The sequence below is a fragment of the Sapajus apella genome, unplaced genomic scaffold (assembly GCF_009761245.1).
Source record: "Sapajus apella isolate SASKATOON/1434 unplaced genomic scaffold, GSC_monkey_1.0 scaffold41, whole genome shotgun sequence".
NCBI lineage: Eukaryota > Metazoa > Chordata > Mammalia > Primates > Cebidae > Sapajus > Sapajus apella.
Window position 1 is genome coordinate 3,524,808 of NW_022436981.1, and position 25,952 is coordinate 3,550,759.

The 25,952-nt window shown below is 39.6% G+C and overlaps 1 protein-coding gene across 5 annotated transcripts in view; it reads left to right on the plus strand.

Annotated features, from left to right (window-relative positions):
• RUNX2 (RUNX family transcription factor 2) overlaps window positions 1–25,952 on the plus strand; it is a 221,621-nt gene that overhangs the window by 145,166 nt on the left and 50,503 nt on the right. For 4 of the 5 annotated variants that reach the window (XM_032299786.1, XM_032299785.1, XM_032299787.1 and 1 more), the window contains exon 6: window positions 17,513–17,686. The exons of the other annotated variant lie outside the window; for it this stretch is intronic. In XM_032299786.1, coding sequence (XP_032155677.1) covers window positions 17,513–17,686 — 174 coding nt within the window. The remainder of the gene's footprint in view (window positions 1–17,512; window positions 17,687–25,952) is intronic. 5 annotated transcript variants of the gene reach the window in all.

Below are 25,952 nucleotides of genomic sequence, written 5' to 3' on the forward strand. Positions count from 1 at the left end.
TCACATACGTGAGAATGAACGTCAGGTTTTCTTCCTCAGTCGTAGTTGTGAAAGTCAGATGTTTTCTTTCCTTTTTCACAAATGCCACCACGGTCACCAGGTCCTGGGAAGAAGCAGCCCGAGCTGCCACGGCGCTACCACTTCAGGTGTAAATGTCTGAATTATTATCTGCGCCAAATGATTTTGTCCTTAAAAGAAAAATTGCTCTTAATCCAATGAAATGTGATTGGTCACACTGAAAATACATCTTAAGGTCAGGATAATTGCATTCTGTCTGTCCAAACCCTTGGTGTAGATTTAGCTGGCTTTGCTGTTTTTTCTTTCTCTTTGCCCAGCACCAGTGGCTATAAATCTTTTCTCTGAACTTGTTGTTTGTCACAATGCTAGTGTGCCCTGGAGACAGCTATAGTAGAGTTAATGGTAAAGCAAATAAGATTATAGTTTGTATAATGGCTAGGGAATATTTGGGGATAAACTAAGTTAGGAAAATATATTAAATAATGCCCACCATATTTTTATGTTTTTTAAATATATGTATTTCTGTAGACAATACAGTGTGTATATTGTGATGAATCATTGTGGATTTCATCTTTTTTCGGGGGAGGAGTGGGCAGTCTTCCTGGTTAGTCTTTGCTATAGATGGAATATAAATAAGCCGTCGATATTTGTTGACATCTGTTAATAAGCCTGGGATCTTATCAGAATCTGTAGAGCTTAGTCTGGCTGTTGGTAATGCTGGAGAGTTGAAATGTCCCTTTGAACATCAGACTCTCAGTGAGTACTTAACAGACATTGACTCCGGCTTTTTAATTCCTATCCTAGAGGAAGAAGGCAAAGTAATCTATGACTGTGAATGGCGGAGAAGGCTTTTTCTATTGCCTTATGTGTTTTTGAAGTGAGAACTGTTTTTTATCAAGTAGAATGGTTGCTAGCATATAAATCCTTTGGTCACTGAACCACACTCTGAATTCAATCATTTATATATTCAACAAACACTTATTGGGTGCCTACCATAGGCACTTTAAAAAAGGACTGTGAGAATTGAGAGATGATGATTGAATTCGGATCCATCTCTGGCCCATCACATAGCCTAGAAAGAAGCTGAATCTGTTTTAGGAGGTAAGGCGTGGGTATTAATGACTATGATGACAGGAAGTGATGGAAAATGAGAAAAGGCATAAGAAAGTGGCAACTGGAGTGGCATGGAAGTTCAGAAACCATTTTACTTCTATTTGGGAGTGGAGGGAAGGTTTTACTGAAGTCAAGATACTTGAGCTGAATCTTGAAGATTAGTAATTAGGCTTATTGGCAGAAATTCTTGGTTATAAAATTCTTGGTAGATAGATGGTGGCTTTTAGAAGACTAACACTATCTATACGTCTTTTACTGTCTTGTCCCTGGCTCCATTTGCAGGTATACTGATGGAAGTTATGGCATGGAGACATAAATCACATGCCTTAGTGCTTTAGCTTGGGTGGTTCCTTCCACCTCAGTGGCCATATGCTCTCTGTATTAACCTAGGGCCTAATCAACATTCAGAGCTAATTTTAAATGCCACCTTCTCTAGTACTTTAGCAATTCTGTCATTTTTAAGTTCTGTATTTATTGATCTCCTCTACTAGAGCTGTACCACTACAATGTGATAATATTTCGCACATTGTAGATAGTCAATTGAATATGACTCTGTTGAACAAAGTAGATCAGTAACTGAATTAGTCTTTTAAATATATATTGAAGTTTGTTTTCAGATTAGTGTTAAGGAATAACAATTTATACTGTGAACTGGTACATAAAATTATAGACCTAGGGCCTGATCTTGAAATACTAGAAAATAAGCCCATTACAAAACAATGATAATCATGTTTTCTTCAAGGGACATTCTAAAGTGTTCTAGATTTTAGCAACCTCTGGTGTTCAGTTTTTATATGGGGAAAAGTAAGAGGTCCAAAAATCTTCAGGCCAACTTGGTGGCTCAGACTTTCTTTCCCAAGCCCTTTTATATGTGTTTATTAGTTAAGTTTGCAGCTCTATAAATGATATCACTTGTACTATTTGCATTGGACCCTTGCCATTCCTCCATTCGTAACAGATGGATTCTTTTCTTCCATTCCACTATACGTTGTTCAGGGTTTGTTACTTTCTGATAGACAACAGAAATGAGAATGCAGAGAGAGGGTGGAAAAGAGGGAGTGAGTCTCTTATATTTTGTTACCATATTTCTCTTAAGCTTACTGGAGTGGCAAATGGTAGGATAAGAAGTGGTGAGCTATACTGCCCCATGAGATTCAAGGAGCCTTTGGGAAGAAATCTTGCTCAGAAGATAGGCTGGGGAGGATGGTTAATTTTGGCTATTTTTGTGGTTGTTTCATGTTTTCTTTTGATTTCCCACATCTTTGATGCTGACTCCGATGTTGGCATTCCCTGTGCAATATCTGGACAAGAGCAGATTTTGCCTGCTCTCTGGCCTGTGCAAGTGGTAGGTACAGAACCATAGTCTGACCTGTGATTTGGCCCAGAAAGGGCTGATTGCTATGCAGTTGGGAGGACTTTTAGATGGGGTACAAAATTCTCCCATTTAAAATAACATGACTAAGATTGAACTCAGAAGACACTGTGCATGCATTTCTTTTCAAATGAGTGTTAAAAAAATAAAAATTTATACTGTGGCCTGATACATAAAACTATAGACCAGTCTAGGGCTCCATTTTGCAATACTAGGAAGTAGTACATCTTGTATAAGAATACCTCTGATAGTATTTAGACGTTTCTCTCTTCTAAATCTATCTTTCCCTTTAAATAATGAATACCGTTAGAGGTATTCTTACACAAGGATGTACAGGAAGCGTTTAGAAATATGAATCTGAAGCTTGGTAGAGACTGGAGGTGCATTTTCCATAGTCATAGGAGCCTGAAGCCATTGGGATTGATGAGGTTGCATAGGAAATGGGTATGGAATGAACGGAAGAGAGGTATCCTTTTTACCATTGTGATCTAACTTTGTGTCCTTTTCTTGGAATGGAAGGTTTTCTTGCTAAGCTCCCCTGGGTCCCTGAAGCAGCAGAAGGGCAGATTCAGAACCATTTCCGTGGCCATTGCATGTGTTGTCTAGACTGCTGGCTCCTCATTCTTCTCTTTCCTAGATCACTTTTTGGGCTCCTCTTCCCTGCCTAACCACCCTATGTATTTGTGCTTCTCAGGATTCCCTTTTAGATACTTTTCTCCACTTATTTTGTACCCATTCCCTGAGTGTCCTCATTGACACAATTAACTTCAGTTTCCCCTGACCACTGACAATGCATCTGCAGCCTCTTCTGAACTTCGGACTGGTATTTCTAGATTGCTTCCTGGGTGTCTGCACCTGAATATGTCCCATGGGTACTTCAAACTCATGGCCAACACAGCATTAGGGATTTTCCACCTCTACTTCAACCGAACTTCTCTGCCCAAATGTGAACCTCCTCCAGTTTTACCAGTTTTGAGTGCCCTGCAGTTCACCCAGGTGACCAAACCAGGAACCTGATACTCACCTTCCCTGCCTTACTTCTGACATCTAATTATTCCACCGTACAGTTGTCTGTACCTCTATTCTATGTCTCACATTCATTCCCTCATATCTGTTAGCGCTGCTTTAGTTTAGTTCAGTCTCTCAGTATTTATCTTTGACCTATAACATAAAAATAATTTCCTAACTGGTTTTATGTCTCTAACTGCACTCCTTTCTAAATCTATCTTCCCTCATAAGTAAGGCAATCTTCCTAAAATGTACACCAATTCATGGCACACCCTTGCTTAAAATACTTCAGTGTCTCCCTGTTATTTGCAGGATGAAGTTCAGACTTGGTGGCACACCAACAAGGCTTTTCAGTATCTGCTCTGCCCAACTGCCTTCCACCCACGCACCTCTGGCTGAGCTCCAGCTATGCCAGATTGCTTCACTCTCTGCTTTCTCATCTCAGTGTCTTTGCACCTGCTGTTCCTTCTGGTTTGGGAAGGTCAGTTTCTTCTGCACTTTCTTGACTGAATTCTGCTCAGTCTTTAAGTCTACTCAAACGCCATCTCCTCTGGGAACCCTTCCTGATTGTTCTTGAAAGTCAAGTATTTAATCTTTGGTTCCTCTTTGGTTTCCTCTTGATACTTTAATTACATTATTTATCACACTGCTGTAATTATTTGTTTTTATGATGCCTTCCAGTATACTGTGAGCCCCCTAGTTTAGCATAGTTCATGGAACATAATAATGCTTAGGACATTTTAATTGATAAGTGAATAAACTTTACACTTGCCTTGTGGTTTTACCTGTGTAGGACATTTTCACCTCTTATTACATTTTGTCCTGATGACATCCCTGTGATGCAGATACTTTGTTTTTTCTGACAGATGAGGAAGTTGAGTCATAGGAGGAAATTGAGTCATAGAGATGATAGATTATTTGCCTACAGCCTCACAACTAACTTAGTAGCAGAGCTAGGAATAGACTCCCAAGTTTTCCTGCTTCTTGTATAGTCAGGCCTGGAATTAGATATGCGATTCTCCTTTTCAGTCACGCTGCCTTGGTCTTTTAACTATTCCATTAAGTTCACTAATTATGTGGAAATGTGTGTGTATGTGTGTGTGTGTTTGTGGAACTCATAGTGACAGGTGAGGAATCGATAGCATTATTGATTCTTAGGATTGCAAATTAGGTCATTTGTTATTTTACAGATGAGAAAATTCTGTACCTGAGAAGTTCTCCACTTGCTATTAGTAGCGATCATGTCTCCTTTCAGCCACATGTTCTCTTTCTTACTGCATTTTGGGCAGTCATCAATTCCATAGGACAGCCTTTTTTTTTTTTTTTTTTTTTTTTTTTTTTTGACGGAGTGTTGCTCTGTCACCCAGGCTGGAGTGCAGTGGTGCGATCTTGGCTCACTGCAACCTCCACCTCCTGGGTTCAAGCGATTCTCCTGCCTCAGACTCCCAAGTGGCTGAGATTATAGGTGCCCACCATAGGACAGACTTTGTGTGTTGAATTGCAAGAGTTGTTAGTAGGATTTGTTGAGACAGTAGGCAAGTTAAATCTTGAAAAGAGCCCATCCTTTGAGCAGAAAGAATGCCATTCCTGAGAACATTCTCAATGAAAGGCGCATGAAAGAGATAGGACCCAGAAGAGAAAGAATCAAATGATGATGTCCTTTCAGGGATTATCCCACTCTTCCAGATTGCATTACTTCTTTTCCAGTGAGCTTCATAAGTTCTTCAGTATGTATCATTTTGAAATAAAATGAAGGCATCTAATTAGTCTGAAGGATGAGAACTTCCTATTGCAAAGAAAAGTTTATTTCTATTGCAAAGAAAGGTATGTTCGTGATCGGAAGTGTTTTTGATGTCATGGTAAAAATAGAGTATAAAGCGTATTGGGCCTTGAGAGGACAGCATCCCGAATTACCTGGATAGAGACATGAAACTCATGTTAGTAGTAACACTGTCCCTTTGGCTGGACTCTTCCTCTCTGTACACATATGTATACATATAATAGCAATAATATAATTTTATAACCACATATATGTACATATATGTGGAAATGTCAATATATTTCATAGGGAACAAAAAAAACCATTTCACCAAAATGTCATTAGTGGTTAAATAATTCAGCATGAAGCCAGCAGGCAGATATCCACAAAACTTAATGCTACTCTTGCTTTTGAAAAACAAAAAAGGCTTTAAATATCATCACTCAAAGGTTGTTTTTTACTATTAACCCACACCAACCTGCTTCCTTTGAGTTAAGAATAATATACTTTAAAATATCTGTTGTGCCTTGAAAAAAAGTAAAATTTGCTATCTTCTAACTCCATTTAAGACTACTTTAGATTCCTTTTTATATAACAATAACTTGATCCTACTCAAAATACTTGGCACCTTTAGTGACAGAGTGGAATGTAAGAACACTTTAACAGATCTGAATGTGAGTCAACTCCAGTAGTTCTAAAATGAAGAGGTAGGGTTTTCAGTTCCTTTTACAGAGTTCACGGAAGATAAGAATACTGGGATTAACACAATAGGCTCCCTTCATTACACATGGCTGAATAAAGCAATTATCTGTCTATCAAGACTAGCAACTTGTACAACAGCATTAAGAAAGGGTGGATGGATAGGTGGATAAACGCTATTCCATTGGAAAGCAGTGCTGATATATGAGGTAATCCTTTGAGTTTAACTTATAAAAACTGTTTTATTTTGGAGTTTATATCATGTTACCCTTGCAGCCTAGAGAGAAATGATTTTTCAAAATATTGTTGACTGCATTTTTCAGTTTCTTACCCATCTGAGTTTTATTAGGGGGGTTATTTCAAAGACATCTCTTGTTTAATCATGTTTAAACAGTCTGTTTAAGACCTGTTGTGTAGATATAAACACAATAGTCCTTTAATGTCATAAAACAGACTTCTGACAGACATTGCACATAACAGACATCCATCCATTATTGCTTAAGCTGCCGTTCCTTCCATGCCTGACCTGAGAGGGTAACCACAGAGCTCAACTGAAAGCGTTCACGGGTTAGAAGACACTGACATGTGCCTATGTGCTGTATTAATGTCTAGCAAGCCGAGAATTGCAGAGCAGCATACAATTGAAGAGGTCTTAGACTAGATTAAAACTAAGTACCTTAAATCTGTTTTAATGGCTGTGTTTACATCTCCTTCTTCTTCATTCCTTTAAAAAAAGTAATCAGGTTTTGCAGGCGTTAAGAAAATCACCTCTTCTTGCCAGCTGGACTAGGTCCAGTTTAAGCAAGAAATTCTCCCCCTCCTTCTTTCTGTCTTTTTCTTTTTTCTTCCTCTGTGATCTTCTCTGCCATTCAGCACAGCAAGACCAGGCTGTGGGAGTTGGCTGACTTTTTCCTTGGTTATTACTTTTTAACATTTTCTTCCTGTTACAGAAATGAGAAAATTGAGAATGATGCTTTGCTGCTGCAGTAGTGAATGTCAAGAGAGGAGCCCTTTGCACTTTTTAATTACATCTGTGTAGTGTTTCTCTTTGCTTAAAACACACTCTGTCTCTCTGTTTCTCTGTCTCTGTCTCACTCTCGTCTGTCTCACATAAAATATGCACAAAACCGTAATAATGAAAGAGAAACAGAAAGGACTGCATGCTAAGGAAATTGAGCCAGGATCCAGGAATTGCGTGACAGTCTGTTTGTAGGCTAGTTGTCACTGCATTCTTTGAAGAATAATCCCATCCATGTTTAGCTGGATTGGCAAATAAACAGTGATGCTTTTTGTTCAACTATGAAAACTGCTATTTCCATTGCTGAAAATGTTACCGCTAAAAAATTCTTTACATCTCTCAGTGGGGTCTCTATAAGTGTTAGAAACACAAAGAACTGTAGTATGTATGAACGTATTATAGAAAAAGAAGGCAAAGAAAATGTTTTCGGAACCAAAACACTCAAGTTTTACTACGTTTTGGAACTAAGGTGTAGACGTAGAAAAAGAGATGTTTTGTTCATTTCCCATAGTCAAGGGAGAGATGAAGATTCACGTGGCCCAGGATGGTGTGGACGTTGAGCTGTAATTAGTAGGAGAACAAGATGTGTTGTGATAAAACGGAGTCGGAGAGACGGGGCATAATGTAATAACATCTTTGAAGTAAACTTCTGCACTTTTTCTTAATGTGTCCTTCTGTTCTCTTTGCTTCAGGTTTTCTTCTTCTTTCCCTCAGTGGCAGTCTGGTAGGAAAAAAAGGAGGCTCAGGCAGTTTAGGGAACTGCCTCCCAGTGTCACTGCCTTGTTCCGTAACTTCAAAGCTAGTCTCAGTCTTTTCCTGGCCATTAATTATTTTTCTAAAATGAAGAATCTGGTCTGATGAAATCCATATTCTCTTACAACTCTGAAAACTCCTAATTCATATAATTTTACTTTGAATTGGAATAAGGAGGGATGGAAGCATCCCTTGGAAACAACAGGCAGACAAATTTGAGTAGTAGCTTTGAAATGAGAAAATATCAGTAGATTTGTAATAAAGAAACATAGTAGGTTAGAGGTGTATGAGGACATGGGAGAGGAGCTGTGGCAAAGTTAGCTAGGGACCTGGTTAGCTCTTTTTTTCTGCCTGCAAAAAGTATTACTTCTCTTGTATATCTCCATGATGCTTTCATCTGGTCTTAAAAAAAATTTTTTTTAAATCCTTTTTTGCTTCCTACCTCCTATAAAGTTTCTTTTTCTTCAGATGTCTCAAGTTTTTTGAGTCCATTATCTCAAGAAAAGGGATTATACTCTAAGCACGTGTTTATTATAATTTATTCTCTGAAGTGTGACTGATATTGGCACACTCTGATAACTGTCCTTTCTCCCAGACACTGTATCCTTTGATTGTTGTGATTCACCACAGCCTAAAATCTAAAAGTTATAAAGGAACTTGCATTTATAGACATTCAAATTAATAACATACAGTTCTTTTATTTATGTATTTATTCAAAGATCTCAAATTCTTTAACCCTTAGAAGCCTAAATTTTGAAAGGAACAGGCCTTTACTTCTCTCTTGCACACGTCTAATTGTATTTGAAAATGACTACTTATAAGGCTGAGATAGTGAACTTTATGTCACTGACCTAAATGGGTGCCTTTTAGTATTAAAAGAAAGCAAATTCAGCGTTTAACATTTTTTTCTATGAACAGGACTCCCTAGAACATTTCTATGGAGTCTATGGCTTAACCATATAATTATGTCTCTCGAGTAGATTATATTTTTCTTCCCATAATTATGTTTCCCCCAAGAGACTGGAAAGGCTTCAGACCTCTCTTGGGTGAAATTGTTCTTCCTCTCTTCTCTCTTGATAAATGCCGAATCCTACCTGCCTGACTCTGTTTAAGAGCCGAAAAAGGACTCTCAAAGATATGTGGTAGTGATTACGGTTTTTTTTTTTAACTTTAGAAATTGGTTTATATATTAAGAGGGGCCCTTAGAGAGAAGCTCTGTTAGCTCATTTTTGAAATGCCATCAGAGAAGAATATTCTGGAAGCAGATTTGTTTATGATCTGTGGTCCTCTGAAGCCACACACTAGCACTGCCCTAGGGCTATCTTAACTCACGAGCTATCCTGTGTCATATTGCATGGCTATTAATTTCCAGTGGCTCAAAGGGCTAGAGGCCTTAAACATGAAGACAATTTCTTAGTCCATTTCTTTATACTAGTCCAGAAATAGTTTTTGACCTGAATCAGACAGTGTACTCTTAGGAAAAAAGATGACTCAGCAGCCTTTCCCAGCAAAGATTATAGACTCATCAATTTTACTGTGGGAAATATTTCCCAATAACCAGCTTTTTTTTTTTCTGTCCTCTTTGTCTTCACTGTACAAAAGTACAGATAATTTTAAATTTATCCATGTTCTTATTTATTAACTCAGCAATCATTTATATTGTGTGACTTCTCTTTTCCTAGGCTCTAAGTTTGTGCTAGATATAAAACGTGACACCCATCCTTAAGGGGTTCTCAGTCAAGTCTAGGAAAATCTAAGATAATAGAGTTTGAAATTTTGTATAAATATTTTATGTCAATTCATAGTAAGTTAATGCTTACTGAATGCCTACTGCACCTAAGCATAACCACATGTGGTAGACAAAAAACAGTCGTAGCTGCTCTCAGCTTGCTGGGATGGAAATCAGAGGGATCATGAAGGCTCTTGAGACAGGAAACATCAGAATAATGTGATGACCAAGTTGAGCTTGGAAGGGATTTTGCCAAATGGAGTTGATGGCGAGTGGTTGTTCCAAGTGGAGGGGACAGCTTGGGCAAAGGCACGGGGTGTCTTTGGACTGTGAATAGACCAGTGTGAGTAGAGCACAGGCCAGGAACTGTACAGTTGTAGCCACTGGAAATGAGAGTGACAACGCATATTGCGAACATATTTTCCAGGTCCTTGTTTGCTGGGCTCAGGGGGCTCTATTTAATTCAATAGACAATGGAAGACAGTTGAAAAGTTTTGAGCAGGTAAGTGATGTGAATGTTAGGACTTGGGGGCATAGAGAATTTTAGAAATTATGGAAATGAACTCTTCATTTTTGGTAGATGAGGAAGCTGAGACCAACAGGATTCCATTTTGACGCCTTTCCAAATATGCCAGGCTGCTCCTCTGCTCTATTAGCCACAGGTCAGAGGGTAGGAGGGTTCTAGTAGGGGCCCATTCCTGAAGAAACTATAAAAGTGGGCTTAAGTGGATGATGGGGGTCTAAGAAAGGAGGCAACAAAGATATGCCTAAGCTGGATTCTGAGTCTGGGAGACTAGAAGGTGGTGATGATGGAAATAAGGAAATCAGAGGAGACGCTGGTTGGGACAGCTCGAGGAGGCAGGGATGGGCAAAGGGCTTAACTAAACATTACAAGAGTATAGGTCTTTGATTTCCAGACATTCACAAACCAGCAGTGAAATGTAGTCATCTGAAAGTAAACAGAGGAGCAGACTTTCACTTTTCTCAATAGTATTTTCATTTTTACATGTGTGTAGGAATGCAGAAAATCAAAGGTTTTAATCTAGAGCCTCAATAGTTATAAAGTATGTGGATAAGAACTTTGTGTGGCTTCCCTAAGAACATACTTGAGTCCGTGTAATCTGTGCTATTGCTTTTGCTGGAAACCATCAACTAAACTCCATAAGATACAATAAGGCTCATCCTTAGTAGCAGAATTCTAGTAATTACATGTGGAATGGAATCGTGACTTTAAAATTAGTCAACTGGTTCCCTAACCCTTTCCTACACACACAGTGCTTCATGTAGCACTTTTAAGATAGATGAGAAGTGAAGAGCCTCATTATTTTTTTCCAAAACTGCTGTGGAATAGCAGCTCTGTGGACATATGACTGATTTTCTCCGAGAAATAGTAATTCTGATGCAAGTCCTCTCTTCTCTTCCTTTTTACTCCAAGGATCATTGTCACAACATTCTGAAACTGTTACATCCTGTGGCCTGAGCCCTAGAGCATTGGACCAGACTTTATTTAATCACATACTTGGTGACAGCAAAATTAGCTCATGTCTCCCCAGGCAACCCTCTCTTCCACTGAAGTCTGAATGCATGGTGGATGAGGCTCATGGACTGCCAAAGTATGGTTTTATTAATCAAGTGAGCTGTCTTTTTTTTTTTTTTTGAGATGGAGTTTCACACTTGTTGACCAGGCTAGAGTACAATGGCACAATCTCGGCTCACCACAACCTCCACCTCCTGGGCTCTAGTGATTCTCCTATCTCAGCCTCCTGAGTAGCTGGGATTACAGGCATGTGCCACCACGCCCGGCTAATTTTGGATTTTTAATAGAGACTGGGTTTCTCCGTGTTGGTCAGGATGGTCTTGAACTCCCAACCTCAGGTGATCCACCCACCTTGGCCTCCCAAAGTGCTGGGATTATAGGCGTGAGCCACTGTGCCCAGTCGAGAGCTGTCTTTAATCCCTACATATGTGTTAGCCCTTCTAAATAAGAGGGACATTTTTCTGCATGATCACAGAAAGTACCACTTCCTTAAACTTTATATTCTTGGACTATATTATGTTAAAAATAGTCCATATTCAGATTTTCTCAACTGATTCCCAATCATGGCATTTTCGTGATTGCCCCCACCACAGCCTTTCTTCAGTTATATTTAATTGCTTTCTCCCCCACTAGACTGTGAACTCCTTGAGGACAAGGATGTTATCTTATATATTCTTCTATGCCCTCCTTCTCACAATACCCTAGTGAGGCTTGCATGTAGTAGATACCCAGTGCACATTAGCTGCACTAACTGACCCAAATATGGACATGGTACTGATTCCTTATTGATGCTCTATTACAGATCTTCTTTTAAACTTTATTTAAAAATTATGTTTTAATGATACTTAGAATACAAGTAGATACCTAGGAAATGTTTAATATCAAGTTAAAATACTACAAAAAGATGAGCTGCCAAACGTCACGCCCTAGTGATCAGCAAAATGTCTCTGCTGTGCCACATTGGGGTAGACTGGGCATCACATGGCACACTCTTCATGAAAGATACTTTGTTTTCTCTAAGTGCATTTTGACATTCTTCGGGGCGCTCTGACTGGTGCAGTGTGTCAGGTTGTGGATATAGTACAGAGAATATACTAGGTTCTGGCTAGGGAGCCATGTTGCTTTCTAAAATTGTTAAACATTTCTCAATCAACTTTCATAAAAATGGGCAAAATGGGTTGCACTCACACAGTTTACTTTTCTAGTTCACAGACCACATTTCAGAGTCTTTGTGTGCCAGTTTCAGATGTGTGATTTTTGAAAGCAGAAGTTATAATGGCAGTATTACTAACTCACTGTGGGTAGGCCACAGTAGGGTGATTAGCTAGACTACGGCTTAGGGACTTAACTGTTGTTTCTCATTTGTCTTTGCTCTAAGGATGTGTGAATGCCGTGACCTTTTGATTATGATTTCTTCTTGTGCCCCTGAATTTATTGCAACAAAAGTCATATTCAGCTAAACATACTCAACTTTTTAAAAGAAATGTTTTCTGAAAACTACTTTTTTTTTTGCTTTTAATTTTCAATTGATTTTTGATCCTGAGTTCCCCTGAATGACTGCTGTTGAATTCTTATGATCTGAAATAAGCTGGTTGGCAAGGGAAAGAAAACAACCTAGACCAGCAATCAGGAAAACTGAGTTCTGGTCCTGCCATTAAGTATATGGCTTTGGGTAAGGCACTTCTTTTCTCAGGGACTCAGGATCCTCATCCATAAAAGAAGTACATTGCTCTACACTTTAGCGTCTAAATGAATTCTATTGTCCTTTTTCATCGCTCTAATTTTCAGTGACTTTCAGCAATGCTTAAGAATTACAGTGAAAGCAAATAGGTTTTCCAGAAAGAAAGCAAGTTTTCACTTAAATGAATGTCCTTTAGTAAAATTTTGTAGGAAGCACCAATAAGGGCTTGTCTCTAGAGATGGGTTTTGTCCACTAGATTCACTAGATTGCCAAACAAGAACTTTTTTGGTGAAAAATGGTGGTACAATATGCTATCCTGGGCCAGAAAATTTTCTTTCAATCAAGGAATTTATGTAAAAGAGGAGAATATTCATTCACTCACTTACTGCATAAATATTTACTGAGCGCCAACTGTGTAGCAGGCACTGAACTAGGTTGTGAGATTACAGCTGTAAACAAGACAGAGCGCTCATTCTCATGAGACTTACAGTCTTACAGGAGAGACAAAAATAAATACACAAGATAATTACAGATTGTGGTGACTGCCGTAAAGAAAATAAAGAGAGGGTGTGCTCAAGACGGTGGGAACCTACTTTGGTTATGGGAGACAATCAAGGCCTCTTATTGGAGCTGGTGTTCATTGTGAGGTATAAGGCATAAGAAGGAATGGGCCTTATAAGGAATCGGGGAAGAGCATTTCAGGAATATGGAAAGGTCTTGAGATGGGAAACTGAATAGGAGACAGTTTTTCAGCTGCCCAGAGAGAGATGTTAGGGTCTTTGGCCAAGGTTGTACCAGTAGAAATGGAGAGAACTGAATGGATTTGACATATAGTATTGAGATAGAAATGACAGGACTTGGTAATGGATTGCATGTGGAAAGTGAGACAGAAGGAGAAATCAAGGAACACGTCTATGCCTTTGGCTTAGGAAACTAAGTGGCTCGTGCCATTTACTGAGATGCGGAACTACTGGAGAGGAACAGGATGTTTTTGGAGGGGAGAATAAAAAAAATTCTGTTTTGAATATACTGCATTTAAGATGCCTTTGGAACACCCCAGGGAAGGTGTCAAGTAGGCAGTGGAACACACAAACCTGGAACTCAAGACAGAGGTCAGGGCTCGACCCAGCAAAGGGGGAGTCATTGGTATAAATATTTAGTGGTATTTAGTGCATGAAATTGAGATCATCTTGGGCTGTGGTTCTCAATCCTGGCTGCACACTGGATCATGGGGTGAGCCCTTAAAAAAAGAAGAAGACCTTTTCCCCAGGTCCCATTTTCAGAAATTCTGATTTAATTGATCTGATGTCAGGCCTGGACATCCATCTGTTTCAGGGAATTGTCTTATTCAGCAAGGATGGAAGGACTTGGGGAGAAAGTGCAGCTAGAGAAGGGATCCAGGACTGAGGTTTTGCATAGAGTCTCAAGTATAATACAGGAGTTTTCCATTCTTTTTTTTTTTTTTTTAACATGTGATTTTACATGTCAAACCATAGTTGGTGCTTCTTAGATGGCTAAAATACTGAGGATTTAGCATTTCAATCTCTCATATTATAACACATGATGTGTTGCTCAGAAGAAGGATGCAAGAATTAATTAGGTATTTTGATATGCTCCATATTTCTTTCTTTTCTTTTTTTTAAATTGCATTTTAGGTTTTGGGGTACATGTGAAGAATATGCAAGATTGTTGCATAGGTACACACATGGCAGTGTGAAATACAAGAGTTTTCCGTTCTTCATGCCCTCCTCCTGCTTGGAAGATCTACTCTTTGTTCCTTGGGATGAGGTTTGGTCCTCATGGCACTATGACAGAGTACCCTGTCCTTGCCTTAGTCAGTGTGTCCTTGGTCATCCATGTTCTTGATTTCTGAAGGAATGGCTTGGGTGCTGAGGATTTAAGTACTCCTTCTTTCAGCCCGTCATTCGAGTGTTGCCCTGATGTGGTTTAGTGGTAACAGGTATTTGTCATAGTTGGAATGTGAAGAACCTGTTTGACTTTTGCTCTTCAATGTACTTCTTATATTATGAAGAGGAGATTTTGTTGTGGTTGCAGTGGTGGCTGTGAAGGGGCAGATATCTACAAAGAAAAATGCACATGTTTTTGTATACATGCATCTGCAGATAAATGTTTCCTGAATTATTCTAGGGTGCCTGTAGATACTTGGAAGCGCTCTTTGAACATAATCTCCAAAAGGTCATGGAGGCTTTTAAAATTTCACCGGCTTTAAAATTTTTCACACTGACCAGTGCTAGTTTAAGTCCTTTATTCTTGTCTGTAATCTCTCATTGCTCCTGAAAGCACTGGGCTAAGAGAGAGTGAAAATGCACTCACACATGTACAGCCTGAGCTCACATCTCACACAGCCTCTAGGAAAGCCTAATGAAAAGGCTATAGAAAGCAGAGGCAAAGCTTATTAAATTTTCTTGTGACCCGTGGCCCACGTAAAGTCCCAGTGTATAAAGGAACCATGCAAGATCATGTAACCCTCCCCTTAGCCCTCAGGGATCCTGCCATGCCAAAAATATGGCCTATTAAGAAAAATAACTTCCAGGACAATTCCGTAAGCTTTCTTGTTAATGTTTACAGCTGTATCAACACCACACCAATGCTATGTGTGTGTGTGCGTGTGTGTGTGAGTATGAGGGACAGACTCCATGGATCTGTGACAAGTACTATATAATTCCCTATTGTGAAACGAGTTAGACCCAGCAAGATGTATGGCTGGAAGTTTGGTGAGTTAGGTTACAGCCATTTGTTTAGGATAAGCGGTGAATTCTTAACTTTGTAATTGAATCCTTGTTGCTACTTCTGCTTATGTTGAAAGCCAGCCTTGGCACCTCACTGGGCTGAGTTCTTAGCCGTCTCACTCTATGTTATCTGAATATTTTCAGCCCTCTATAGCAGCTGGAAGAGGAAGGGAAGAGAAAGCTAGAATATCAGCACTGATGGTGCCTCATGATGAATGGAAATTCAGTCAACTCGGACGAGGGCTATGTCCTTGTTGAAGCTGAGCTAGTCAGCAGCTGAGGACCATAAGCTAGTTGTTCTACCTCTACACGCCTCAGTCACTTCCTAGGTGAACACATTGCTTGCCAGGCTCTAGGACCTGTTTTGGGTCACCTATAAAAGTCCTCTAGGGATCTAAAATCTATTTGTAATCTGGATACAACACATTAATGGTGGGGAAAACAACCGTTAACAATGAATTTCTCTCATTTTTCCATTATTTTTCTCCTAGGTCTAGTCACTCTGTTATAGCAGATGCCCAAAAACTTGCACTGGCAGGAAATAGGGTGGTGGGTGCGTTTCAGTTAATGGGCCTAGTTGAAACACGTTTGGCCGTGGAGACAGCTACACTCATATTACCAAGCCCTGGCTTCCTATCTGTTTTCTTTGGGCTGGGTAGGCAATGAAAAAGGAGACAGGAAAATACATTTTGGGGCAAATAAAATAAGGAATTTGTCTTATGAAGACAGCTTATGGTTGGGAAATTCTAGTGTTCAATTTAACCCTATCCTGATGCATTCCTCTTGTTCTGTATTAAGTGGAAGCTAAGGCGTTTGCGCTACCCATGGAGTAGTGAAAAACTCCCATGCTTGAAGCCTTCTCATAAACCTTCCTCAAGGTTTTTTCTTTTATGAACAATATTCTAATTCCCTTGGTTTCTCTTCAAAGGGCAAACTCTTAATCCCATCATCATCTTAATGGCTCTTCCTCGAATCAGCTTCAGTCACTTAATATTTATACTAAAATGTTGGGGCAGCACCCCAGGGCCTCACTGGCACAGAATCTGGAGGAAGGAATCCACAGTCCATTTCCGTTTTTCTAATGGGCATTGAATTTGTCCCCAATAGCACCCCCCTATAGATTTCCTCTACTATGGCACACCCAGATTCAGATGCTTTTCCGTTATACTTGCACCAAGACACTAGCATGTCTTTTGTTAAGAATGATTTGATGATTTTTAAAAGGTCTTAGTACCTTGGGTTTATTTTAATTTTGCGTATTTCTCTAATACTCAGAATTTCCTTAGGCTTTAGGCTCGAATAAACTAGAAGAGCGATAGAAAGTTTTTTTTTTTTCCTCCAAATAATGGATTGTCACAGTCACATGTTTACTCAAAGAGTATATTTCAGCTTCTTTTCTAAAACCACAGTAGTGGATTTAAAATAAGAAAGCATTCTCTCTGATTTAACAGAGTTTATTATATGCTTTCCAGCTTTGGCATATCACAAAATATCCAGATTCCTCTTGAGAATTTGAGTTTCCCTGCTTACATTTCTGTTTTTCTATTTCTAAAAGGGGTTTAGGTTTGAGTTTTAATTTCCAGAAAAGAGTAGTTGTAACATTAAAGAAAAGTCACTATGGTCATTGTGGAAATTTCTTTTTGACAAATGTGTTTGTCTGTGTCTCTGCTCCAGCTTTGTGACATTGTGGCTTACACACTTGGACTCTCTGAACTTTCAGAGGGGTTTTCCTCCATCTTGAAACAAGCAAATACCCCCAGTACACACCTCTCCTGTTTTTTCACTGAGAGGGCCAGAGAAGGCGCCTAGTATCCGGCCTCTCTACTGATGCTTGACTCCAAGTTGTCCTCTGAGACCTCAGCTCTCCATTTATGAAACAGAGCTAGGAATGCTGGCCACCAGTTACTGCTTATAAAGCAATTTGAAATGGAAGGCATTGTGTAGACATGTCATTATATATTAGTATTGATAATTCCTTGGCTTAAACTCCCAGTTTGTATGTTCACATATCTATTTAGCATGGTCAATTGTTCAGCTAATTAATATGCTTTTATTTTATGATTTGCTATTTCCAGGGCACAGACAGAAGCTTGATGACTCTAAACCTAGTTTGTTCTCTGACCGCCTCAGTGATTTAGGGCGCATTCCTCATCCCAGTATGAGAGTAGGTGTCCCGCCTCAGAACCCACGGCCCTCCCTGAACTCTGCACCAAGTCCTTTTAATCCACAAGGACAGAGTCAGATTACAGGTAAGACAGATTCATAGGTTTCACTTGCATAGATGCCGGCAGGCTGGGGGTGAGGGGCTACCAGAGGAGATGTGTTCTCTTCAAAACTCCTGGAGCTGTGAAGTGGCTTATTATTAAAGAATTAAGACTTGAAGACATTGATTTCTTCTTTTTTTGTTAAAAAATTTTAACATTCAATAACTTGGGGATAAAATTTTGGGTTATATTTCTAAGAATGCTCTACTCTGCAGCAATGTCAGTCTGTACCCTGGTGGAATGGTAATAATGCACTTTGGGAGAATGTTTGTTATAAGTTTCTCTATTGTATCCAGGTGGTGCAGGGGATAACATCACACCTTTACTATTAGAAAATTAGTGTTACCGTCTCAGATTTGGGCTTACATTTCTTACATGTATAACTATTTCATTAAGTCTGCTTGAAAATTGCCCAGGGCAAACAGGAAGCCTTGATTGGTAGTTATAAGGCAAGGTCAATGAGTGGCTCATCGGGCATACAGAATTCACTTCTGATTCACATTTAGCTCTGGTTCCTCATTCGACATTTCTCTTTATAAATTCTAGTCAGCTACTTACTTTACCTTTCTTCTGAGAAATTAACATCGGCATTACATTACCGACTAATCATTCACATAGTGCATTGAGATCCCCAACTCTTTTCTTTTTGCCTCATTTGTGCAAAAACAGATTTTATTTAATGACTAGTTTGAAAGCTTTAAGGTCACGATGACAAGAGAGTGTATTAATTATTATAAATCTTTAATTTGCAGATAAAATTATTGAGAGCTGAAAGGAAGTTTACATGTCATCTAGTTGCTATCATTGGTAGAGGTGGACTAGAATAGAGGGAAAGTAAGTCAAAACAAAATGTATAATAAACCCTTGACAGGGATCGTTTTTATGGTTAGATTTTTGTCTATAGTGGTTAGGCTTGAATGTTCTTAATGGTCTCAAAACATAATTGTTTATAAACGAAATGACCTAGCTCTCCTTCTCTCCTGCCCATATTATATAAGTGTATTCTTGGATAGTTACCTAGAGCAGGTTTCACTTTCTGTGAATGTATGTATTTTAGTGTGAATGTATGAGTTTGCATGAGTGTGTATTTTTTAAAAAATATGGAATTATAAAAATCAAATATCTAAACACTAAAGATAAGCAGACATCTGCATTAAGGAAGAACATTATTGCTCTTTGAAGAATGGCCATGTTTTAGATGATATAAAACTTTAAACATTGATATGTGGGAGTTAAAAGGTAAATGTGTTCACGAGACACAGCCAGTCTTTGATAAAAATACAAGGTTAAAATTCACACTAAGTTGTGAATTTGAAGCTTGTAGCTATGGGTGCTGGAGTTGGAGACTACAAAAGATGGGAGAGTGGGAGGTGTGGTGAGAGTTGAAAAATTACCCATTGGGCACAATGATTGCTGTTTGGGTGATGGGTACACTAAAAGCCCAGACTTCACCTCTATGCACTATATGCATGTAAGAAATCCGTATTTATACCCCCTAAATATATGTAAAAAAATAAAGTAATAGACTATTCATTAAGGCACATAATAGCTTTCCTTTTTGTCTTTATAGTAATCTTTAAACTGTGTGTGTGCGTGTGTGTGTGTGTGTGTGTTTGTAGAAGTATATGTGTATATATACCTGTTTATATATGATTTGTAATGGATTTACGATGACTAATAAAAAAATATATATAAACATATGTTCTATGATTTGGCAACCACTGGCTTTTTAAATGTTTAATTTCTGTATTCTAATCTTTAACTGTTTGCTATTTATGCTGTTAATGACTAATGCTTTAGAAATGGCCTTTGGAGCCTGCGTGTTGCTAGAGTCACTTAAGAAGTTGCTTCTCTCAAGGCTTTGTCTTGAAATCTAAAGATGAGATCATAAGATAGATCTAGAGGACATTTTAGAACCTAAAGGTACCTTAGATATCGTGAAACCAATGGCTGGGAAAATTATGAAGAAGGTCTATGTTTTTGCAGCATCCCCTGCTAGCAGATACGTGTGCAGAGAGTGAGGCTCCGAGGAGGTGTGGGGCTTGCCTGTACCACAAGTGCATCTGAGCAGATGGGGAGTGTGGCCACCTCTGCAGGCCTGGCCCTCCTCCTGTTGTCAGCTTCTCTTCACCGTTTTCCCTGTTGGGGGGCTCAGGAAGTTAAGCTTCTTGTCTGTAGTTGCACAGCCAGTTACTGGCAGGGCAGAGAACACATCCACTGGATACATTTCTGAAAACGAAAATACAAAACAAGTGACGTTCTAGGTACTGGTAGCTTCTTGGAATTTTTATGAGTATTAGTTCCCTTCATTTTGGGGTTATAGTAGTAATAGAATTGATTTATAGACTAGTCTTTTTCTTTTTCAACATCCAGTAGGTATTGGACCCAACAACTTTTTGAAACTTTCAAAATTTCTAGATGTCCGCATATGTACTTGTCACCCCTATCCACTCTTGACCACGTGAGCTTTCTTGAAATGTTTTCATATCGTGAGTGACATAATGCCTGTATCTGTCTATAACCAAGGGGGTGCAGTGTTCTACTGTGACCCAATTTTTAAAGGAAAACCCAGGAACATCTGGAACAGCAGCAACGTGAAAATGAATTGAATAGATTTAATTTTTTAATCTCTGGATTGATATCCTTGTTTATTCAATAAGTATGATTTGGGGCCTACCACATGGAACAAGTGGGGTCTTAGGTAATATGGAGAGAGAGAAAAGCGCTGCTCTTGAGTTCTAGTTGAAGAGATAGTTATCCTCCCCAGCCCTGGCACACCACATCCTGTGCCCCAGCTGTAATACCATTCCTGAGTACACATGCTTCTCTCTGCACCCCTTTACTCAGCTAGCCCATCTACAGTATTGCTGTCTGCTGACAAGAGTCCACCCACCCTGCAAGCCCACTATGTTGTCTTCTTCAGGAAAAGAGGTTCTGGAACCTTCATCCAAAGGTGGTGTATCCACCCTCTAAGCTTTAGTTAAGATTGCCTTATTTTAAGGACACCGTGTATTCACCTTTTCTACCCTGCTGGACTGTAAATTCTTTGAGGGATTTATTACAGGGATTTGTTTTCTTTTGTGACTAGCCCAGTGACAGTTTCTCATTAAATGTGACTTATTGAAAGTTCAGATGAGAGGAAATCAGTACAAGAAGGGTTGAGAGGATATCATGTCCACCTTAGTAGCATTAACTCTTCTTTCTGATTTCCTGTCCTGGGGTGTCATTGTTCCTCAGTGATGGACAGCAGCTTACATCACATTTCAACAAAATATTTACATAGTTAAACCATTCAGTTTTATTCCAGTTTAGGGTCAATGTAATTGCATGATTAAATTTAAATTCTTGCCTGTAATGGATTTTGTAACTTCTTTGCAATATGCCATATCTGCATTTTAGTTCATGTAATCCTTTGGACAAGACATTTGTAACAGGAAGGGCCCAGTTACCTCTCACTGATTGGCTTGCCACTCTTGATATCTCAAGCTCTTACCCCACAACTGTAGATAATCATCATGGTCATATAGTCCCTTCTGGTTCTCCTACTTGCCAACATAAAAGGCAGAAGACGTCTTTAAACTGCTAGAAGAGTGAAATGAAATTCACAACCATGAATTGAAGAAGTTACAAGCATTTAGCATTTCATGTTAGCCTTCTCCCATGTCTCTTGCAATTCCGAGGGCCAAAAGTTGTAGCCATGTAGTGGCTAGAACCTGACTGAAGTGGTTCCCACCTGACTTCAGTCTGATTCTATATTCCCTTCCTGGTGTCTTTGCAGTGCCAGTCTGATGGTGATACTTGCTGCAAGTCTTTAATGGCTGATATTCAGCTGAAGGCCCAGGGCCTCCCCACAGCTTCCTGGGGAAGGTGCTTCCTCTAGACCTCTTCTTATCATTCAGACATCTGCTGCTTGTCTCTAGGGGCCAGGAAACACCAGTCTGTCACAAATGTTCACTTCTTTTGATTCAGAAAGCGGTGATAGCAGTAGACTAAGGATATGATGTAAGGAGATATCACTTAAGATAGCTTTAAACTTGTTATCCTCTAGATGGGTCAGCTACACCTAAAATATAATGCTGATTCGGGGCCTTGGGTTTGGTGGATTGGGACATTCATCTACTTTTAGGGTGGGGGAATGTGCTGCTATTCTGTTATTCATTTATTCAAAAAATACTTAATGAGTGCTTACTGTCTGCCAGGCACTGATGCAAGTGAGTGAGAGAGACACAGCTTCTGCTCACAAGGAGCTTATATTTTAGTGTCAGATGTAGTCAATAAATAGTTAAATATGTATACATACAGGACAATCTCTGATAATAATAAATGCTGGTGAGAAAATGAAATAGGATAATTGATAGAGAACAACTTGGGGAGGGAAGGGGCTAATTTTGATTGGAAAGTTGAGAAAGGGTCCTTTGAAAAGCTTTGAAGATCTGTGAGGACTGACATTTAAGGCAGTAGAAAACTCATGCAAAGGCTAGATTATGGGGAGTCTTAGTGGGGGCCACAATAGTTTCTTAGGTTTAGTTCTGATTGCAGTGGGGTGCTAGTGTGGTGGGGGATGTGAAGCAAGGGAATGACGTTATGTCACTTACATGCATAAATAAAACCTGTTTGGATGCTGTGTGAGGGGACTACGAGGGGCTAAAGAATGAAGCAGAATTATGTTAAGGAAGATGCTGCAGTAGCCCAAGACAGTTAATGGTCATAGCAATTGGGATGGAAGGACATGGAAGGATTCTGAATACTCTCTTTTATTTTTTTGAGACTGAGTCTTGCTCTATTAACCAGGCTGGAGTGCAGTGGCATGATCTTGGCTCACTGCAACCTCTACCTCCCAGGTTTAAGTGATTCTCGTGCCTCAGCCTCCTGAGTAGTGGGATTACAGGCACCCTCTGCCATGCCTGGCTAGTTTTTATACTTTTAGTACAGACGAGGTTTCACCATGTTGGCCAGGCTGGTCTCGAACTCTTAGCCTTAAGAAATCCACCTGCCTCGGCCTCCCAAAGTGCTGGGATTACAGGTGTGAGCCACCGTGCCTGGCCCTAAATACTCTCATTTTTTAAATAGGGAGTTCACAAGTCTCACTGATGGTGAGGGGAAAATAGGACTTCAGAGTTTTGGCCTGGGCAATTGAAGGATGGTAGAGCACATTTACTGATGTGGGGAAGACTCAGGGAGGATAAGGTGGAGTGGGGCTGAGGAGCTCAGAGAAGCAGTCAGGTGGAGGAAAGAAGATGCTAAGAAAGAAGAGGCTGGGCATTCTCATGCCTACAGTGGCTCATAAAACTACCTCTGCAGATACCCAAAGGATTTCCCTTCTCATGATTCTTCCTAGGTTGCAGGGTTCCCTTTCGTGATTTACTTTCTCCTTTAAAAGCAGTCTTGATTCTTTTGAGTCTTGGTTGTTCTTGTAAGCAGTCAATGGAAGTTGATTTTCCCTGCATGTAAATGCTAGAAGGAAGTAGATGGGACATTTTTTTCCTTGGTTCGGACTCTTATTTGCCCTTCACCCAGGAGTAGATTCTGGACATTTCTGCATAGGCTGCTAGATATTCTATCATGTTATTTATTGTGACTTTCTCCTTTGTAATGGAAAAGCAATTCATTTGAAGTTTCACTACTGTTTTTTTAAATTTTAGATTAATGTGTTACTATATTTCATGCTTTTGTCTTTCCCTAGACACTTGTCCTTATCTTGTTTTTCCAAACAGATTTTTATTGTTTCTTCAAAACTCAGATCAAATGCTGCCACCTCTGCTGAGCCTCTTCCAACCTACCCAGGCAGAGTCGAGTCAGGCTCCCCTGCCACCTCGTACAACCCTCGATTATATCTTGTTCCATGTGTTGATGACTGCTGTTCACATGTCTGTCTCCTCCATCAGATTTTGGACTTCTTAAAGTCTAGGGCCATATTTTGTTCATCTTTGTGTCCCCCATTGTCTTAAACAGTACGTGCTTACTACGTGACTTTTGCTTTGGTGATCAGTGAATAAATGGGTCACGGACTTCTTCAGGAAGTGTGACCCACGATTATCCTAGCCTTAGTATTTTTCTAGTGTCTGTTTGATTGAATTACTATTAGTTATCATTTATTAAATACTTACCATGTGCCAGGCATTGTTCTAATGAGTTTAACTCATACGTTCCTCACAAGAGCTCTCTGAGATAGGTGGTATTAATATGGAAACTGATGGTAGAGAGGTGGAATAACCCACCCAGAGTCTCACTTACTACTCATAAGTGGTAAATATAGAAATTAAAGGCAGATCTCCATAGCGCCATGGCCCTGTGTACTTACCACCAAGTACTCTTGGGAAGCTGAAATGTACTTTTATCATGGCTCAGCTTCCTCCCATTTCTGTACCTCACTTTCATTTATGCAGTTCTTTACCATTTACAAACCAAAGGCTTAAAACAATTCTAGAAGTACATATTTTACAGATGGGAGAAACCGATTCTGGAGAAATGACTTGCGGGAGGCCACTTCAGCCATTCCAGTTGACTGTGAGTTCCAGATTCTTAGCAGGCAGTCACCTTCATTCCTGTTGGGCTTGTTGCCAACAGTCTAAGTGACATGTGTCCTGCAGGACTAATTTCTTTTTCTTCTGTCCATTGGACATTATTTAGGATACTTAGAGTATTTTCATAAAAGGGAGTTAGCATTAGGAATATCTAAATTATACTTTAAAATGCAATATAATCATTTAAATGATTAAATTCCAATTATAGAAGGCACGTATTTAAGGTAAAATCCACCTGCCAGACATCCTGTCTAATGATAATCTTAGCAGCAGTTACTGTGACTGAAGTGGTTTGCACCTAACTTCAGCCTGATTCTGTATTTCCTCAGAAAACAGAGCTCCTTTAAAAATTAAGAGGACCTCAGCCAATTAGGCCATTGGGATTAGGCAGTGTATATATTTGGCTGTCCTAGGATTCCACTGTGCTTGTCCCAAAACATTGACTAGTGTAATCCTTTCAGAAATCAGAAAGCTCAGCTGAGCTGCATGTGTCTCAAGTTACTGTTCTGTTCAAGTGCTGAGTGACCACATGATTCTTTAATGTGAAACAAGTTGGGAGGTAAAGTGGGCCTGGGGTGACGGTGGCTGTGAGTGTGAGGGCGGACGGACCCACAAGAGGCGCAGGGACTGTTGGGGTGGGCAGGAAGAATGGTGGCAGGGTACCAGCAGTATGGGTGTGGAGGAGAGTGGGGGTCAAGTGAATTCTCAGGCTTCACAACCGCTGTGGTCCTGCTCACTTGGAGGCAACTTGTGTCAAGGAACTGAAGTCACCGCACTCAAAGACAGATTGTTAGAAGTGGTTCTCTTTTACTTTAGCGGTGCAGAGTTGTAATTTCTGAAGTTCCTGGGAAGTCTTGCCCTGTCTTCTTCCTTTGAGATCTTTCAGGTGGGGCTGCTGGGTAAATTTGCTGCTGCCTTGCACATGTGTGAGCAGGGAATCTCTGTACAGGAGGTTGCTAGTCACAATCCTTATTTTGAAAAAGGGCTCAAATCTTGTGTGTAAACAGCTTCACATCTATTCTGCTCTGGTGGCCACCTTATGAGGAAGAGTAGACTTTAGGTGCAGCCTATGCTGGCTTTAAAGAATGAAGCTCCCTAGGACTCTGTGAGGGGTTGGTGGTCAACCTGTTATGTTGTTGCTTAGCCTGTTAGCAGTGTCCACAGATTAGCCTCTTAAAGCTGCTCTGTTTGGATTTCTGTCAGTTGGCATTCCCTTATTAACTGAAGATGATCTGACTTTATTGTGCTTTTAGAAAAGTAGAGAGGGTGATGTTCCAGGAAAAATTAACTTATTGTTTCAAAAACTTGTCTTTGTAATTTTCTCCTAACTGGGAATTAAAGATGTATAGTTAATACTTAGCTGTGAAAGGAAGAGTTCATCTCCTATGTAATGCCTTGTTTTATCCTTCTTCCCCGAAACAGTTCCATTTCTAGTCTGTCTTTAGATCTCCATGCAGAGGAAGTCTTCATTTCATTCTTCTGTTCTTTTTCAATACATCATCTTTCTCTTTTAGCTTTATATTTAGTTTTAGTTTTACGTGTATATGTATAGGTACATATATGTGTACACCCACATGTATGCATACCTGTCCCCTTTAGTATTTGTTTAGGGACATTTTTGCCCTGCTTTACCTTTTATGATGGACTGTGGGTAAAAAGATCAGAATAGGAGATTAACATAGAAGGAAATATTAGCTTATAGGGTAACCCAGGAGAGGGGCAAGTTA